The sequence below is a fragment of the Diospyros lotus genome, chromosome 7, assembly GCF_014633365.1.
Source record: "Diospyros lotus cultivar Yz01 chromosome 7, ASM1463336v1, whole genome shotgun sequence".
NCBI classification, from domain to species: Eukaryota; Viridiplantae; Streptophyta; class Magnoliopsida; order Ericales; family Ebenaceae; genus Diospyros; species Diospyros lotus.
Genome location: NC_068344.1, coordinates 26,704,922 through 26,724,662, shown reverse-complemented (window position 1 = coordinate 26,724,662; position 19,741 = coordinate 26,704,922). Strand labels below are relative to the sequence as shown.

Below are 19,741 nucleotides of genomic sequence, written 5' to 3'. Positions count from 1 at the left end.
GTCTGTCTACATGCTGAACTTCCTTGAAACCCCAATCTTAGTACGTGGTGAATCAGCTTAAATTGTGTCCTGAAGTTTGGGCATGCATAGCCACGTTGCACAACCAAAATACTGATTTTTTCTAGTATCAACAAAGCCTCATTTGTACACATTTATTGGAGACATAACTCTAATCAATGCAATTGTTATTTGAAAGGGAATTGAAAGATTCCATGTAATATCCACAAATTTTAAGGAATTTTGGATATTAAAAAAATTTAAAATTAATTGAAATTAGACCCCAAAAGGGGGGCTTGACAATAATTGGACAATTAGAGAGACTCCAGGGGAATTTAAGAGGACAAAAAGTGAATTTATAAAGAAATAAGGTCTAAGCATTATTTTTCAAAATTGCTTCAATAGGCCATTTTCCCTAAGATAACAAGCCAACATTTAGTGCAAAATTGAATGAAATCAAACCAAATTGGGCCAAGTCTAATATTGGGCTTCATAGATGGCATGAAGACAAACATGGGACCTAATTTAGTTGAAAATTGTCAAGTGGATTAAAAGATACTTGAACCTGAAGTTGGGGAAACATGTATTGGGTTGGTCAGGTATCCTACTTTGGATCTGAATACAATCCAATAGGTTCGGGTTGGGAAAAACCATAAAAGGGTGTCAGAGTAAACATAACCGAGAACATAATGGTGCCTTCAGATTTCATTATTGGCTATCGAATGAAAAATAATCGAGCCCGGAAGATTGTGAAAATAGTAACCCAAGACACGACGAGCAACTGAGTAGGCAACTTTGGACCTGAATTTAAGACAGACGGGTTTGAATCGGACCAAACTTCTTGATGAGTCTTGCAGATGGCATGGAGGAGGGTAAGATGGTATTTTCGGTACACACTTCTAATAATTGATGGAAATGAAATTTGGGATTGAAAAATGATAAAAAATAACCTTGCAAGATTGGAAATTCAAGGCGTGGCAGTTCTGTGAATCTCCAATCAGGGGCGCTAAATCAGAATTTGAGATTCTCACACGATTGAGATCAATTAGGGACAAGATAGGCCCTGGAAATTGGAGGATTCAGGCTGAAATTTTGACAAGAATTGGTCTTGCACGAATGGCAGATCTGTGAACCACTTTGGAAGCTTTTCTATTATAAAAAGGGTGCAGCAGTGAAGGGCAGCATAAAAGGGCAGTGACCAGTGGTTGCAGTGGTGACCAGAGGCTAGTTGATTGTGATGCAGTGAATGAGGAAGACAAGGAGGCACATCTACAATCTTTGAAAATTTTAAAACTTTATGAGGTGACACTTCTACCCCCAAAATTTTGGGTTATTGCACTTAGACCCACTATATTCTATTATTTATGCAGATGCCCCCTGTTTTTGCTCAAATTATGTGAGTGCCCTGCAATTTACCCATTATATTTATGACAGTTAAAATTGCATAAATTGCACTGTTGTCATGAAATTTATGCATATTGGAGTACAATGTTGAAATCCTTGCTTATTAAACAAAAACCTATCTATCATGACAAACATACATATATGGCCATGTCATCACCCTTTATGATTTGGTGGATAAATGAGGGGATACATTGTTTCATATATTTGTTCATATGCATGAAAAAACTTTTTTATGAGTGTCACTAGGTTTCATCACCTAATTTGGCATATTCAAATGTGCCAACAGATGACCTGAGCACATCAAAAGGAAATGAGAATCTAGATAGAAGATAGTTCTTTAATTTTGTTTTTATGCACAATTAAATTTTCCTGCATTTCTTGTTAGTTTCCTCTTATCTAAATGGACCAAATTATGGCATGTAATAATTTTAATTCGATGTTTCATTTTCAGTTATTTAGGTTTGATCTAGATTGCATTTCATGCGATACTCCGTCTTTATTGTTAATTTCTAGATTTTCGTTTAAATTGCCAGATTAAGGGCAATAAGGGGATTGTGTGAAAATAAAATATATTTTTGGGTCTTGGGTGCTATTTTCAAGAAAAGGAAAAAAAATCCCCAATGTTTCGACAATAATGCACTAAAGAGTGGGGTGTTATATTCCATGTCACTCAATAACAAGGTCTTGCTCATAAAACTATATCTGTGGAGAATTAGGGTGAGAATTTCTGTGTGTATTTCATTGAATAGAATGGAGATACATATATAGTAGAGAATTTACAGATATGGAAACAGGAGCAGATTTTCCTAATCGCCTAATTAAGGTAAGATTCTATATATAGGAGGCTAATTACATTCTTAGTTCTAGCCTTTATCAAAAAGTGGCAAAAAATATATTCGATCTTATTTGTTCGATTGAATATATATGCAAGATGTTCTACCACAATATACAACTTCCAAATCTAGATTAGGTAGTTTCCTAATCTAGATTTGGAAATATATACAATTTAGGATACAACCAAAACATATAAAAGACATAATCTTCTAGAGGATGTAGCACATAAATATAGAAAGCAAGATCAAGCATATCAAGTCCAAAAATGTGGACAAGGTATCTCAGGTAGTTTCTAACACTCCCCCTCAAGATTGTGAGTGAATGTCATGCATTCCAATCTTGCTTAGTAATCTTTGACACACAACTCCCGTAGACCTTTTGTCAAGGTATCTTCCAGTTGATCACTTGAAAGTAGAAATAGGGTGTAAATCAGTCAACTGTCCAATTTTTCTTTAATAAAATGCCTATCCACTTCAACATGCTTTGTTCGATCATGTTGAACTGGATTGTGTGCAATGCTTATAGCCAATTTATTGTCACGGTAGAGTCTCATAGGTTATGTCCAATTGATCTTGAGGTCATCCAATAGTATTTTAAACCATAGTAATTCACAGATCCCTAGGGCGATTGACTTGAACTCTGCTTTAGCACTTAACCGAGTCACAATATTTTGCTTCTTACTCCACCAAGTCACAAGATTACCTCCTAGGAATGTGCAATATCTGGATGTAGACCTTCTATCCACCATAGACCCTACATAATCAACATCTATATAGGCTTCAAGAGACATTGCTTCTCCTCTTTTGAATAATATACCTATATCTGGGAGTCCCTTTTAAGTAGTGCAAGATCCTATATACTGCCTTTAGGTGAGTCTCCTTGGGATTGTACATGAATTGACTGACCATACTCACTACATAAGCAATGTTCGACTGAGTATGTGCTAGGTAAATAAGCTTCCTTACTAGTCTTTGATAGGATCCTTTATCTACCACTCCATCCTCTGGAATCTCTCCTAACCAGCGATTAGGCTTTTTATTCTTCTTGAGCACGATCCTTTTTCATGGTGTGGCCTTAGGGTAGTGTAGAATCTTGTGGACAGCTTGTGAGTGTTTTTCCTTCGAATCATGCATGAATTGCCTTACTAACAGTAGAAGCTATATCTAACCTAATGTGAGACAAATAAATCAATCTCCCTACCAACTTTGATATCTTCCGTTATCTACTACACTGTCATCTTCTTTTTCACTCAACTTATGATTAGGTTCAATAGGTGTGCTAGCTGCCTTGCAACCAAGTGGTCTAGTTTCCTTAAGGAGATCCAACACATATTTCTGTTGAGAGAGAAAGATGCCTTCTTTTAGAGTATGCTGCTTCAATACCCAAGATGCCTTCTTTCGAAGGGAGTCCCTTTTGGTTGGGTCATTTCTTGTTATAATAATGTCATTCACATATACAAATAACGCTATGACTTCCTCTGTGGCTAAATGTTTTATAAAGAAAGTATGATCCCTTGACTCTGTTTGACTCTATTTGTTCCTTAGCTGTGAATCTCCCAACCATGCTCAAGGGGATTGTTTCAAGCCATATAGTGTCTTCTTCAATCTACATGCTCTATTACCACTAAAATTCTCATTAAATCCAGTAGGAGGTTAATATTAAATTTATATTGAGTAAATTGTATATGTTTTTTTTTAAATAAAAATTAATACTTCTATTAATATTTTAAAATGATCTGGTCACATTTGTTCTCTATCTTATATTGTCATCATTGAGTTCATCAATGTACTACCAATTAATAATTGAAGCTTGACAGTTCTAGGGGTTGTTTTCAAGGTACTGACAAGTAGCGCACGCGGTCTCAAAACTCAAGGCACCTTTGCCGGAAGGTGGGACGTCATGAGCAAACATGGAGATGTCTCGCCACTTCAACTTAGGGCATTTAATGCATGTCAGGCAACGTGATCTCTACGGGTGATCGACGACACTTGATCCCTGTCCGTTGGATGCATTGTGCGGTGTTGATTTATTATCAGGGATTGGCCTAGATCGCGACTGTTGAGCAATATCTATATAAGGACATCTGTAGGCCATTTTCCCGCTTCTCTATCCCACTTTCGCATTTGCTTCTAATTTTCGAACTCTGGTTCTCTGAGAGCTTCTTCCTGCCTTCGATCGCTCATGTGCTTCCAGCTTTGGGTCAAGTTCTCCTTTCACCCTTCTTCTACAGATTTCGTTTCCTTCATAGGTAACTCCTCGAATCTGATTCTTTTGATTCTTCTCCCTTCCGCTCTTTCTGTTGTTATTATCTATCGGTTACCAAGCGTTATGGTGAGTTCAGGGAGTGAGTCTAGGGAGGGGAGTGATTCCGTGATTGTCATAGGAGAGCTCCTGACGAGGAATCCGGCGCCTACACAGAGGGCTAGCCGTTGAGCTTTGCTGGTTGAGCTTAGGGGAGTGATTCAACCTATAGATCGGGGTATTCGAAACATAGTTTGAAGTAGGCATGGGGTATCGACTTCTGACATTTTTATTTTCTCTAGTTCCCCCGGGGATAGTGTAGGTGTTGCATCCATGGCTGGGTCACCTTCAAGTCCGCTTTCTGGTGCGAGTGGTGATTATAACTAGGTGAGTGAGGACGTAGCCAAGGTTACCTCGATATACGACTCCCTGGGTACTGTCGCCATGCTGAGGTTATGGATCTCCTTGTTAGCGGTTGGGGACAAAAGTCTGTTCGAGTGCTGACCATGTGGGGAAGAGGAGCAAGTCTTCTCAGTTGCAGACTCAAGGTCGATCTTTATGTACGAGACGTCTTTCATGCATCTTTGTCTTTGACTCCCGTTTACCGACTTCCAATGCTTGGTGTTGGTGATGTTGAATGTTGCCCCGGCCCAGCTGCACCCAAACAATTAGGGCTTCAAAGTGTTGTCGAGCTTTTTAGGTTGGAAAACGAGTACGGGGGTCTTCTTCTCTTTCTTCTAGTTGAAGGGAGTCAATAAGGGCAATTGGGTTTCTTTGAGTGGGCTTTCGAGGAGGAAATTGCTAAAGGCCTTTGACAGCTCTTGCAAGAATTTCAAGGCCGGCTACTTCAAAGTGGCTTCTCGGAAGGACGAGCTTGCCTTCTTATTGGACAAGAATGAGGCTGTCAGATTCCCGTTTTGCTGGAGCAAGTAGTCGATCTCTATCACGGGAGTGGAATACCAGAGCTTAAGCTCAGAGGACCAGCTGATGGTGGATCACCTTAGGGATTGCTCAGTGTTGGAGAGCTCGGCCCTTGTCAAGTATGGGAATGACCGAGAAGGCCTGGCCGCATATATGGGTCGGTTTTTATCCTATCTTATTTTCTCGGTTATTATTTGTTGTTACTCATATCGCTTGTTTTCTGTTTCAGGCAAGATGGCCCCAAAGATGACTCTTGAGGAGGTGAGGAAATGCCTGGAGAAGAAGAGAGCCGAAGCGACAAACACTGGCTCGGCCTCAGCCAATAGGACTACCGAGGAGGCCCCCGTCTCCAAGGCCACCGAGAAGGCCCCTGCCAAGGTGGTCTCAGACCCGACAAACGGGTCTCGTGTCGACTCCTCGAGCTGCCTCCAAAGTTGCCAAGACCAAGGCCCCCACCCCCTCTTTGACCAAAGAGTCAACTGATGCCAATGTGGGTCAGCTGGTGCGGAAGAGAACAAGGACTGCTCGAGAGGGGGAGTTGAGGTCATTTGACGCTTTGGGTTCATCTGACGGGTAACACTCGGGGAGTCTATGGAACAAATAGTTCTACCCCGAGGTGTTCATCGAAGAACACCTATTCAACCCCACCAACCTCCAGAAGATGTTGGACCTAGGGTAGATCGGGCTCTGTCACTGGGTCGAGCTGCAAGCCTTCCGCCTTGTGAGCACTTTCCGATCACTGAAGGTGGAGTGTCAGGCCCAGTAACAGAGTGCCGAGCGAGCCCACAAAAAGGAAGTTGATTGCATAAGGGGGGAGCTGGGCACGAAGAAGTCGCAGTTGCAGAAGCAGGCCGACGAAGCGGAGTCGGCAACCTTGAAGCTGAATCGGCTCTGCAAGAAGTTCATGGGCTAGAAGGAAGTCATGGAGTAGAAGCGGGACCAGCTGAAGCTAATGAAGGAGGAGGGGAAGTTAAAGTCCAAGTTGGCGACCTCTCTCTTCGAGGCCGATCAAGCGAAGCTCGAGGCCGTCTGAATGAGGGACGAGGTTGACAAGGCACAGTCTGAGGTTGAGGGCTTGCTGGATGAGGCCACCGACCAATTCGTGGCAGGATAAGAAAAGGCCTTGTCCCATGCTCGATTGCTTTTCCCTGGGGTTGACTTTTTCGCTTTTCGACCCCTTTAAGGAGATCGTGGGTGGCCGGCTTGTGGATCCAGTTGTTGCTGACCAAGTTGGCCAGTCTGAGGCTCCGACCGAGATGGTAAGGCCGTGGAGAGTCGGGCTGAAGGGGCTGGCAATCAGGTGACTGACCCTGCTGTTGTCAACCTCGTCTCGGGAACAACTGTTGAGGTCGCGACCGGGTGTGTCCCTAGACCTTCTGGGCCTTTGTCTTCTTGTACCCTTTCTTTCATTTTTTCTTTGTAATGCAGACTTCAGTTTCAAATGAGGAATTTTGTTTACCTATACTATTCAGTGTTTGGTTTTTGTTGGATTTGTTTTGCATGGTTCATTTTGTTTCCAGTGTTACCTCTTGTTTTACTTCCAACACTAGGTCGGGTTTGTGCATTTGCTTCAAGGAGGTCGGGATGACCCAAGATCCACCTGTTGGGATTGACCTGGGCGCTTGGGGGTGGACTGACTGAGCATGTCTGACCTAGGGCACGACTTAGGAGATTGGGATGACCCGAGGTCCACTCGCCGAGATTGACCAGGGCGCTTGGGGGTGGACTGACCGAGCCTGTCTGACCCAGGGCACGGCTTAGGAGACTAGGATGACCCGAGGTCCACCCGCCGGGATTGACCTGGGCGCTTGGGGGTGGACTAACTGAGCATATCTGACCCAGGGCACAACTTAGGAGTTTGGGATGAGCTCAAAGCAACCGTATATTGAAATAAGAAGAGACGAGCGGAATTCCTGATTTCATTGATACCATGTGGTGCGTTGGCGTGTAGCTGGATAATGCATAATAAGCCAATAGTGGCGTAATTACGAAAGTAATGAACACTGAAACGTTGGCGCTGTAGTACTTCCGCAGGTTGGTCGCGTTCCATGCCTGTGGTAGGGTTTTCCCTAAGAGCTCGACCAAGTGGTATGCTCTGTTGCCGAGGCTGCGGGTGACTCGATAGGGGCCTTCCCAATTGGCGCCGAGCTTCCCCTCTCCTACTTGTTGCCTTGCTATTTCAACCTTCCTCAAAACCAGGTCTCCTTGGAAGCTCTGGGCCATGACCTTTGTGTTGTATTTCCGGGTTTCCCTTTGCTTAGTTGTTTGCTCTCAAATGTGCGCCATGTCACGCACCTCTTGGATAAGGTCGAGGTCGGCCCTTCGCTTGGCTTCGTTAGTGCTCTCCTGGAAGTGTTGTCTTCGAGGACTCGGTTCTCTGAACTCTATTGGAATCATGGCTTCGTCTCCATGGGTGAGGTTGAAAGAGGTTTCCATTGTCGAAGATTGTGTCATGGTGTGCTAATCAGCTATTTCTTGAGCCCGGTGAGGATGACCTTGTTAGCGGCTTCAACTTGTTCATTCGTTTGGGGGTGTTTAACCGAGGTGAAGATCTGGTGGATGCCGAGCTCTTTACAAAATTTTCGGAGTTTCTTGTTGGTGAACTGAGTGCCATTATCCAAGATAAGTACTCCGGGTATGCCATATCTGCAAATGACATTCTTCCAAATAAACTTTCTAACCTTTTCAGTCGTGATAGTGGCCAGTGGCTCAACTTTAATCCATTTGGTGAAGTAATCAATGGCCACAATGATGAACTTTAGCTATCCAAGGGCGGTCGGGAAGGGCCCAAGTAGGTCTATCCCCATTTGTAGAAAGGCCATGAGGTGCCTAGGTTATGCAACTCTTTCGACGAGGAGCAGTGCACATTTGCGAACTTTTGGCACTTTTCACATCTCCATACATGTTCTAGGCAATCACTTCTCATGGTCGGCCAGTAGTAGCTGGCTCTCAAAATCTTTGTTGCTAGGGATTGGCCTCCCATATGGCTTCCGCAGACTCCTTCATGTACCTCGGACATGATGTAGGCTGACTGGTTGATATCCACACATTTTAGGAGCGGCATTGCATGGCTTCGTCTATATAGCTGGTTCCTAACCAACACGTGGAAGCTAGCCAATCTTCTCAATTTCTTAGCCTCCTCGGCGTTAGTGGGAAGCACCCCTTTTTCTAGGAACTGGATGATGGGGAATCCCAAGAAACCAAGGCCTGTCTCTATGGCTTGCACGTCGACTAGGTCAATGGTAGGTGAGTCCAGGGTCTCCTGTATAACAGACCAGTTATTCCCCAATTTCTTAGTGCTAGCGAGCTTCGAAAGTAGGTCAGCTCTTAAGTTCTGCTCCCGTGGAATGTACTCAATGTCGAAGGATTCAAACGCTTCAGCCAAGGTTTTGACTTTACTGAGGTACCGGCCGAGCTAAGGATCCTTTGTCTAGAATTCGCCCTTCACTTGATTCGTCACTAGTTGGGAGTCGCTTTTTGCGATCAACTTAGTAGCTCCCATTTTCGATGCCAGATTTAGCCCGGTTACGAGGGCTTCATACTCGGCCTGGCTGTTGCTCGCTTTGAAGCCAAAGCGGAGGGATTGTTTAATCAGCAGCCCATCTGGTCCCTCTAGGATGATGCTAGCCCCGCTTCCATTGGTATTCGAAGCTTCGTCCACAAACAGGACCCAAGGATTATTATTTGAACTTTGGGCAGGAGAAGACAATTCAACGCAGAAGTCGGACAATACCTAGGATTTCATGTGTTTGCAGAACTGATACTGTATGCCGAATTCAGAAAGTTCCATTGACCATGCAATCATTCTTCCAGAGAGTTCTAGTTTCTAGAGCACTTATCGGATCAGTTGGTCGGTTTGGACCATAATATGGTGGCTCTGGAAGTATGACCTGAGCTTCTGGGCTGCCCTCACCAGGGTGAGGGCTAACTTCTCTATCTTCTGGTACCAGACTTTGGGTCCCTATAGAACTCAGTTGATGAAGTATATTGGTCGTTGTACCTTGCCCTCCTCTTTGACCAACACAGAGCTGAGTGCGTTCTCGGTCACAAAAAGATAGAGCAGAACTTCTTTCGCCTGGCTCTGGTCTTATTAAGATAGGAGGGGTCGCCAGGAAGCATTTTAGTTCTTGGAAAGCGGTTTCACATTGCTCTGTCCACTGGAATTCTGTCGGCTTCTTTAAACACTGGAAAAAAGGATGAGCTCGGTCTGCTAACTTCGACAAGAACTAGGATAGGGTTGTTATTCGGCCGGTTAACCGCTGAACCTCTTTCACATTGCAAGGGATGCACATATCAAGGATGGCCTTGCATTTCTCGGGATTTGCTTCGATGCCCTAGCTTGTTAGCAGGAAGCCAAGGAATTTTCTGGCCTATACTCTGAATGCGCACTTCTCTGGGTTGAGCCTCATGTTGTGTCGTCAGAGTTGCCCGAAGACCTCGACCAGGTCCGAGCAGTGGTCTCCGTCTTCCAATGTCTTGGCCACCATATCGTCCGCATACACCTCGATATTCCGACCTATCTATTCCGCAAACACTTTATTTATCAATCGTTAGTAAGTTGCCCTTGCATTCTTTAATCCGAACAGCATGACTCTGTAGCAAAAGTTTGTGTTCTCCGTGATGAAGGCTATTTTCTTTTCTTCGCCAGGATGCATCCGAATCTAGTTGTACCTGGAGTATGCATCTATGAAACTGAGGTATCTGTAACCAGAGGTTCCATCAATAAGTCGGTCGATGTTTGGTAGAGGGTAAGAATCCTTCGAGCATGCCTTGTTCAAATTTGTAAAATCGATGCACATTCACCACTTGCTTGAGGGTTTCTTTACCATGATCACGTTAGCTAGCCAAGTGATATATGGTACTTCCCTAATGAACTCAGCCTCAAGGAGCTTCGCTATCTCCTCGACCACTGCTTTTTGTCGCTCTCCTCCTAGCTTCCTTTTTCTTTGGGCAACCAGTTTGGCACTTGGATCTAGCTCCAACTTATGGTATATGAAGGAGGGGTCGTTCTCGATCATGTTCGCAGGTGCCCAGGCGAAGAGATCGACATTTTGCTGGAGCAGGGTGACTAGTCGTTTCCTCAGGTCGAGAAGGAGAGTGGAGCCAATCTTGGTAACCTGCCTTGGCAATAGTCCCAGGCTCATAGGGTGCAGCTCCTCTGTGGCCTATGATCGGTTATCGGGGAGCTCGCTTCGAGTGTCCAACTTGGCCATGTTGACATTGTGGCAGGGAGCTTGGCTATCGGTGCCTCTGTTAGGCTTAGGAGTTTGGACACTCCGGCTGTCAATGTAACATTGGCGAGCTTCTTTTTGATCGGCACAAACAACTCTGACCTTGGTGGCTGATATTAGGAACTTCATCGCTAGATGAGGAGTGGAGATGACTATGCCCAAAGCATTGAGGGATGGGCGGCCGAGCACGGCGTTGTATGGAGTCTGGTAATCGACAACCAGATATCTAACGTTGATGGTCTTGAGGAGGGGAGTTGTCCCAAATATGGCCAGCTACTCGATGTACCTCTTGACGTGCACCTATTCCTTGGAAAAATCGACCAAATTCCCATGGAATGGTTTAAGTTCTTCTTCGGGGATTTTCAGCCTCTTTAAGGTCGATAAGTACAATAGGTCGGTCGAACTTCCTTGGTCGACGAGTACCTTCTTGATAACGTAGTTGGCGGCCATGACGGATATCACCATGGGATCGTCCAGGTTTTGGTCGACTCCCTCAAAGTTCCTATTGGTGAAGAAGATCACCGGGTGTTGGGCCATCCTCTTTTGGTTGGTACTGCTGACCAACATCACCGTCTTGCGATGTCACTTTCTTGCCGAGCTAGAGTCTCCTCCCCCTGCGAAGCCTCCAAAAATGGTGTTTATGACTCCCCTTATCTGATCAACGGGAGTTGTCCTGCCGTCTTGGCCCTCTTCAATTCTCAGCCTCCTCTGTGGGTCGCAACTCCTTCTTTAACCCCAGTCTCCCTACTTCGACTTCTTCTTCTGTAGACATATTGGCTAAGGTGGCCTTGTCTGACTAGCCGCTCAATCTAGTCTTTTAGCACGACACACTCCTCGGTTGTGTGACCGTACATCTAGTGGTAGTCACAACACTTACTTGTATTGACGTGTGCGTCGCGGTTCTGCTATCCTTGATTGTCGGGGATTCGAATGATCCCCGAGTTATAGACTTTTTGGAGGATTCGATCTCTCTCGGTCGTCAGCAAGGCGTGTGTGTCGTATTTCAACTGGGGAGGTTCGGGCATTCACTCTCGTTCTCTCCTTTTCCCAGCCTGCTCTTTTCGACTTTCTCTTCTTCGACCAGAGTCCATATCGGGTCAATGTTGACGTTCAACCGACGACCCCGTCCGTTAGCTCGATTGGGGCTGAGCTCGCTCTTGAGAGTCGCTACGTCTATTGGCCAAGACCTCCTCGACATTTATCTAACCTGTCACCCGTAGTCTGAAGTCGGCGAGAGGTTTTCTTACCAAGGAGTCGACAAAGGGCCCAAGCTTTAACCCTGCCATGATGGCGTGCAAGGAGACTGAGGGGTTGAGGTTCCAGATCTGGATGGCCTCCTGATTGAACCGATTTAAGAAAGCCTATAGCGGCTCGTTTTCACCCTATTTTAGGTTGATGAGACTAGTTGAGGTCTTGTGGTGAGCTCGGCTAGCGGAGAAATGAGTGAGGAAGCGAGTAGCAAGCTCAGAGAAGTTGTGGATGGAATCCGGCTCGAGGGTAGAGAACCACAGTAGGGTGGATTTCTTGAGGGCGCTAGGGAATGCTCTACACATGATAGGATCAATGCCCCCGCTCAATAGCATCAAGGAGTTAAACATGGTTAGGTGCTCTTGGGGATCGGTGGTTCTGTTGTATAGCTCTAGGGTGCTAGGGAGACAGAAACCATCCGGCAGGGGCACGGACATGATAAACTTCAAAAAAGGGTGGTTGGGCGTGTATAGAGTTGTAAAAGGTGCGACGGTACGAGTTGCCTTGGGCTAGTGGTGGTTGTTGGCTTCTTCATCATCGTTAGCCCGCCCATTGCGCTAGTTGCGGGCCAGTTCGGCGACTTGGTTCTCGAGCCATCGAATGGTATGTAGAAGAATCTCCATGGTTGCAGGGTTTTTTGGTTGGTGAGGGTGGGTGTTTTGGTTCTCTTGGTTGGGGGCCATGTTGTTCTGGCTTCTGGTTCTAGCCATGGATAACTGTCGGGTATGGCTTGGGATGTTTTGGTGAGTTTATGGGGCAGACAAGTTTTACCGGGCCCCACGGTGGGCGTTAAATATTCCTTTCGGCCCAAGGGGATGATCGGATGGATAGCTTGAGGCAACGGCGATCCGCATGGCTGGGGGGAGGGGGTGGCACCTGCAAGCATTCCAACGCTCAAGTAAGTAAGAGTTTAAGGTGGTAAGAGTTTCTGTCAGACTGAAAAAAACATATCTTGACCGGTGGCTGACTAGCTTATATAGAAGAGAAGGGGAGAGCCCCTTACATGTCGTCGGCTGTTGCAGGTCGATTAGGAGCCGAGGATCTTGGGGCAGTTGAGGCCTGTTGCAGGCGTGGGGATCCTGGTATGGCATTGAAGGGATGGAGGATGTTGCTGAGCTGATGTTGATGGGATGGAGAATGTTGTTGAGATGACGTTGATGGGATGGAGAATGTTGTTGAGCTGACGTTGATGGGATGGGGCCTAGGGACCGGGCCCAGCATCAAGCTACGGACTTATCGTTGGGCTGGACCCAATGAAATTAATACAGGCCCAGCATCAAGCTACGGACTTATCGTTGGGTTGGACCCAATGAAATTAGTACGGTCCAAAATGAAATTGCAAGAATAACAAAAGTTGCCAAAGGTGGGTCACTTGCTCTAGCAACACTGTCACTAAAAGCAAGTAATTGAAGGTCAAGCGCATGTTCCCACACCCGTGTCCTGTTTACCAACGTGTGAGTCTCACACGCAGAATGTTGTTAGTGCATGACATCTTTGATAAACTTCAAGCCAGCACCTGAAGGCTTATCTCTCGCCGATATATGTGAGTACGCTTTCATGTTGACAAAAAAGGACCTTCTTGGATGACAAATCATGAACCTTTCGAGAATCAACTTTAAAATTTGGTTTGCAATTTTTGGTGATCCAGTTCAAGACCCAAAGTGACTTGGGTCGCTTTCGACCAGCAAATTGAGATGTTTGACCCAATTTGCAGTACTAAGGGGGTATTGCGACCCTAGCTTCTATGCTCATACCATGAAGGCATAGAAAGTTTTAGAGAGAGAGAGAGAGTGTGTGTAGGAGGACAAAGAGGCGAGGAGATAGGAGATGGTTTTCAAGGTCAGGATTCAATTTGTTGTTGGCCGAAGTTAGCTGCCACCAATCTGTCACATTGTCATCATGCCAGTCAGCCCATCACTCTTCCACTGTCGCAACAGTTCATGAAGGCCAAACAATCTTCGAGAGGAGAAGACTAGTAGATTAAAGGATGTTTATATATATATATATTAAAACTGGGAGTACTGTTGGTACACAGTAATCACAATATCTCACTCAATCACTCACCAACTCAATCACAAAACATACACAATCAAAAAGTAAATGAAAGACAAAATTGAAATACAGAAAAGAAAGATCAAACCACAATCTTGCATGTTGATTTTTACCCTGGGTCATGCCACGGAAATGGCACTACATCCAGGAACTCCACCGAGAGAAAAATCCACTAAGAATGAAAGAATCAGTACAATGGAGTCATTCACCCTCTTATAAAACTTGAGTACAATCCTCACAAAATAATCCAAGAACTATTCTTCTCATAGCTCTTTCTGTTTTTCACTGCACTCGTACACTAGAGAATAGCATGATTGTTTGATTGATGATCACAATCGATCCCCTGCCCTCATATTTATAGACTATGGGGCAGACCAACCTAGGGATATAACCAACTCTATAAAAGTCTAAACTACCCCTAGTATATCCAGTTAATTACAGAAATGTCCTGCACACTAACTATCACTCGATCATCATCCTTGACTCCTCTGATTTCTTCTAAGCTTCCAGCACACTTAACTCGAGTAAAACATCAACAAATCTGCACCATTTTACCTCGAGTAACACCTGGAACTTTACCATTCTTGCTTTGCTCTTCCTGGAAACCTGAAAAATGATCAATCAAACAACATAAAACTGTAACAGTCTCAAACAATGATGCAGTTTGGATATGGGAACAGCTTTAATGAACATATCAGCTACATTATCATTACTTGCAACTTTAATTAGATCAATCTCTTTCTTCTCAAGAATTTCTTTGATAAAATGATATCTAATGTTAATATGTTTAGTCCTCTCATGGTGGCTTTGATTTTTAGCCAAGTGTATAGCACTTTGGTTGTCACACTTTAGAATAACCTTCACATTATTTCCTAGGAGCTCACTAGCCAATCCTCTCAACCACAATGACTCCTTAACAACCTTGGTCACTGCTATATACTCTGATTCGATTGTTGAAAGAGCCACAACTGGCTGAAGATTAGTCTTCCAACTAATTGTGGAGTTCCATAATTGGAACACATAGTCGGTGGAAGACCTTTTCTTATCTAGGTCTAATGCATAATTTGCATCTGTATATCCTATAATATTCGGCTCTTCTAATTCCTTAGCTCCACCATAGACTAAAACCTTATCAATTGACCCCTTTAGGTATCTAAACACCCACTTTACAGTTGTCCAATGTTCCTTCCCTGGATTAGCTATGAATCTACTTACAATACTCATGGCATGGGCTAAATCCGGCCTAGAACACACCATAGCATGCATAAGGCTGCCAACAACATTAAAATAGGGAATTCTCTCCATTTCTCTTAGGCTCTCTTCATCCGCTGGAGATTGGGCATGCGATAACTTGAAATGTTGTGCAAAGGATACATTTACCACTTTTGCATCCAAAATATGATATTTCCTTATGATTTTCTCTTGGTAGGCTTTATAGGATAGCTGGAGGGTTCGGTTATGTCTATCCCTAGTAATTTCCATCCTTAAAATTTTCTTTGCCTCACCTAACTCCATCTCAAAGGCTGAACTAAGTTTCAGTTTTAAACTTTGGATTTCAACTGGTGAATGACTTGCAATAAGCATGTCATCTACATATAACAAGAGGTAGATTTCTACTTTAGAGGAAACATGCCTAAGGTAGACACAACAATCAAATGAGCTTCTTTTAAACCCTTGACTTAGCATAAATGAATCAAATTTCTTGTACCACTACCTAGGAGACTGCTTTAGTCCATTTAAGGACTTCTTCAACAAGCAAACCTTGTCCTCCTTTCCCCTAATTTCAAACCCTCTAGGCTGCTCCATTGGAATTTCCTCTTCTAACTCCCCATGGAGGAATGCAGTGGTAACATCCATTTGCTCTAAGCATAGGTCTAGATGGTTGTCATAGCTAGCAAGATTCTTATAGAAGTGTGTTTCACAACTGGAGAGAACATTTCGTTGAAATCTACCCCAGCTACTTAGGTAAAACCCCTTGCTACTAGCCTAGCTTTATAGCTAGGCTTGGCTGGTCCTGAATATGTTCTAAGGGAGTATCATATGCAGCAACATTATCCTGTTGCTTTTGTTCAAAATTTACAACTTTTACCTTCCCTTTCCTATCCCTGTTCTCCTTCTCTCTATCTTGATCAATAAAGGAATTCTCATCAAAAGTTACATCTCTACTTACCATGGTTCTAGGCATCTCTTCTTCTAAATTCCACAACTTATACCCCTTAACCCTTGATGGATAACCAATAAACACACATTTCTTGGCCCTAGGTTCTAATTTACCTTGTTTTACATGAGCATAAGCTATACACCTAAACACCCTAAGATGATCTAGGTTTGGCTTATGATTATTCCACATTTCATAAGGTGTCTTAAAACCTATGGCTGATAAAGGTGACTTGTTTATCACATAGGTTGTTGTAGCAACAGCCTCTCCCCAAAACGCTTTTGGAAGCCTAGCATGAAACAAGATACATCTCACCCTCTCTAGGAGGGTCCTGTTCATGCGCTTAGCTAATCCATTTTGCTTAGGGTTACCGGGGGCAGTAAGGTGCCTTAGTGTGCCACTCTTTTTACATAGTTGGGTGAATTTCTTATTACAAAATTCTAGGTCATTATCAATCCTAATGACCTTCAATTTTACACTCCTTTGATTTTTAGTCATAGTTTTTCAGGCCTTAAATGCATCAAAGGTATTATCTTTAGATTTCAAAACAAAAACCCAAACCATTCTAAAGTAGTCATCTATATTATAGAAAGGAAATACCTCGTTCCACCATGAGTTAGGGTTTGACTAGGGCCCCATAAGTCCAAATGGACATATTCAAGTGGGCCTTTAGAGGTATGGAGTGCCTTCTTAGGGAACTTTACCTTCACAAATTTTCCATAGATACATGATTCACATGTGTCTAAATTTGTTACCTTACCAGAGCCTAAAATCCCTTAACTAACTAGTTCTCTAAGCCCTTGGACACTCATATGAGCCATCCTAAAATGCCATAGCTTTGTGTGCTCATAGGTGTCATGACCCAAGGAACCCCAAGGATATATTAGTAATACATGTCGTGTTTTCCTTATTAGTTGTATTTTCTGCTGCTGTTAGCATTTTCAATTGTAAGCCTATAAATAGGCTTGAGTAGTTAGAGGAGGAGGCTTAATGAATAATTTGAATCTCAATTCCCTCTCTCAATACTCTCCCACGGCTTCTCTCTCTCCCCCTCAGTTCTGTTCTATTCTTCCTTGCCCTCTTCTTTGCTCTATCTTCCTCCAACTCTTATCCAAATTCCTTCCTAGACCCTAGCTAAATCCTAGGGTCATGACATTTGGTATCAGAGCTCCCGTTCCTCGGCGATGACTTTCTTTGTTGCTTCTCGGAATTAGAAGGCTACTGTAATAGCTGAATTCAGCAACATAAGGCCACGGAATTGATCGAGCGGTGACTTGTGTGATTTCTTGCAGCAAAGGCGATTCCATGCAGAAAATTCCGAAGGTTGATTTTCGGAATTGGAATGCTGTCGCGATCGGGAGCAAAGCCTTCAACGATTGAGATAACTGTTCAGAGGCAATTTTCGCAAGTGGCAATTCAAGCGATCTTGTCCAGAAGCGAATTCCACAAGCGGTATCAGCAAAGCTCAGCGAATCATAGAAGCAAGTTCCAAAACTGACTCAGGAGATTTCCGAACGGTTGGATTTCAATTGTCGAAATTGATAGTGGTGAGTGTTGGCTCGGATCTGAAGGAGAAGTAGGCGGATTGGCTCGGCTAGGATTCTAGTGATTTTGTTCGGAATTGAGGACGAGCAACCCAGGCGATTCAAGGAGCAGCGAATTTCGAAGAATTGAAGCAGAGCAATGAGCGAATCAAGAATTAATGAGAATTCCATTCAGAGGTCGGTGATTGGGTAAGTGGACGCAGGCTTGGGTGATTACAAGCGATTATCATAAGAATCCGCGATGCTGGAATCCACAACGAATTTGATATGGAACGGGCGGATCGTGATCTGCATGCGGCCATAGGCTACTACTCTCAGTAACGAAATCAAATCAGGCAAGGAGGAGTTACGCAGCGGAAGTTGATTTCAAAAGCAAGATGTTGGATGGTGATTGGGTGTCGATTCCGCTAGGGCTAGCCTCAAATCAGTTTGATTCTAGCAAACTCGCTGCATGTGATTGAGGCGAAAGGCAGGAGCGATCGGGAGCGAAATTCAGATCTCGGTTGCTGCTTGTGAGTTAAGCGAAGCAGGATAGGGCTGATCGAGGCTGCTTCGTGAGGTTCTAGTGACAGAATTCTGGTGAAGTTGGAAGCTACAAGTAGGCGAACTTGAAGGCCACACAAATTCGATCCTCGATTGCTGAAGTGAGGTTGAGGTGAGAAGGAAGCTGCAATTGGTGAAATTGAGAGTCGGCGGCTTGAATTTTGAACGCGAACTCAGAGGGAATTCGATTATTAGTTGGCTGGAACTTAGGCGGACATCGATTGAGACAAAAAAAATTCTCAGGCAAACGGCAAAAGCCTGCCATTTCTTGAAAGCTGATTGAAGCTATTTAGATCAGAGATTTTTGGAAGTAAGTGCGCAACATAAGTTTGGTTTCAGTGTTGCACTGCGGAAGTAATTGCGAAGGGGAAGTGTCGGGTTCGGAAGTTGCCTGGTTGGTTTCTGAAGCTGCTTAGAACAAGTTGTTTGAAACTATTCAGAGCTAGCAGATTGTTTGAGGTGGACTCTGCAATGGATTTGGAGGCTGTTGATCATTTTAAGAGGCTGAATTCGGAAGCTAAGGAATCCAAGGTAATGCAGGAGGCGATGACCCATGGCCTGAAGGACAATGCAGCCAACAGAGAAAACATGAGGGAGGATATAGCTGCCTCTCAAGAAGGAACGCGGAGAGACTTGGAGAGGCATCGGGAGATGATGGAGCAACATGTCCAGCGGATCAATAGCATGTTGAACAAGCTGTCTTCGCTACCACAATTCCGGCTATCACCAAATTTTCCTCCCCGAGCAGTAGCTGATCCAATTTTACCTAGTCAAGGCACCCTTCCTATGACCTATGGCTTGCAAGAGGCCTTGGAACTACTGGCCTTGAAATTGGAAATTCAGGTAAGATGTTCATCTTCCCACACTGCCAATCATACTCCAATGTCTAGGGAAGGGGAGATCAGGTGGACTGATCTTGCTGGAAATTTACATGACCAATTTGGGATGAAAAAGAACATGATTAAGGTGACTGAGCAGTTCAACCAATTAAGTCAGGAGGGATCAGTGACAGATTATTGGAATAGATTTGAGGAGTTAAGATCCCTATTGTGGAGTAATCAGCCAGTTTTGACGGAGCACTATTTTGTATCAAGATTTGTTAGTGGTTTGAAGGACAAACTGAGGTCAATGGTCAGGATGATGATGCCGACAACTGTGAAAGAGGCAGCCAAGAGAGCAAGGCTGCAGGAACTTGCCTTGGACGCCATTTTTAGAAAGCAAGAGTTGCAGCCTAACAGTTATATTAAGGGCAGACAACTGATTGAGGAAGCTTCTAAGGCTGCAAATCATGCCAAGCATGAATCGGAGGAAAAATTGGGGTTGGACAGCCAATTGTAACTAAAGATTTCAGCAAGGAAGAGAGATTGGACAATGCTATCGGTGGCGATCACTATTCATATTTGCTGGAGGTTGATGTATCAGCACTAGAAGGGAAGGATGGCGATGGTGATAGTGTCCTTGCAACTGATGAAAAGTATGAGGCTAATAAAGACCTAAGGATAAGGATGGTAGCTGTAAAGAATGAGGAAAAACCTGAATTGGATCAGGCAATTCAAGCTGCCAAGGAA

General features: G+C 44.1%; 1 protein-coding gene across 2 annotated transcripts in view; it reads left to right on the top strand.

Moving 5' to 3' along the window:
* Positions 1-19,741, top strand: part of LOC127806425 (uncharacterized) — a 102,749-nt gene that overhangs the window by 68,717 nt on the left and 14,291 nt on the right. Inside the window, exon 11 of one of the 2 annotated variants that reach the window (XM_052343714.1) lies at positions 1,121-1,299. The exons of the other annotated variant lie outside the window; for it this stretch is intronic. Within the exon in view, the coding sequence (XP_052199674.1) occupies positions 1,121-1,195 (75 nt within the window). The 3' untranslated portion in view covers positions 1,196-1,299. The remainder of the gene's footprint in view (positions 1-1,120; positions 1,300-19,741) is intronic. 2 annotated transcript variants of the gene reach the window in all.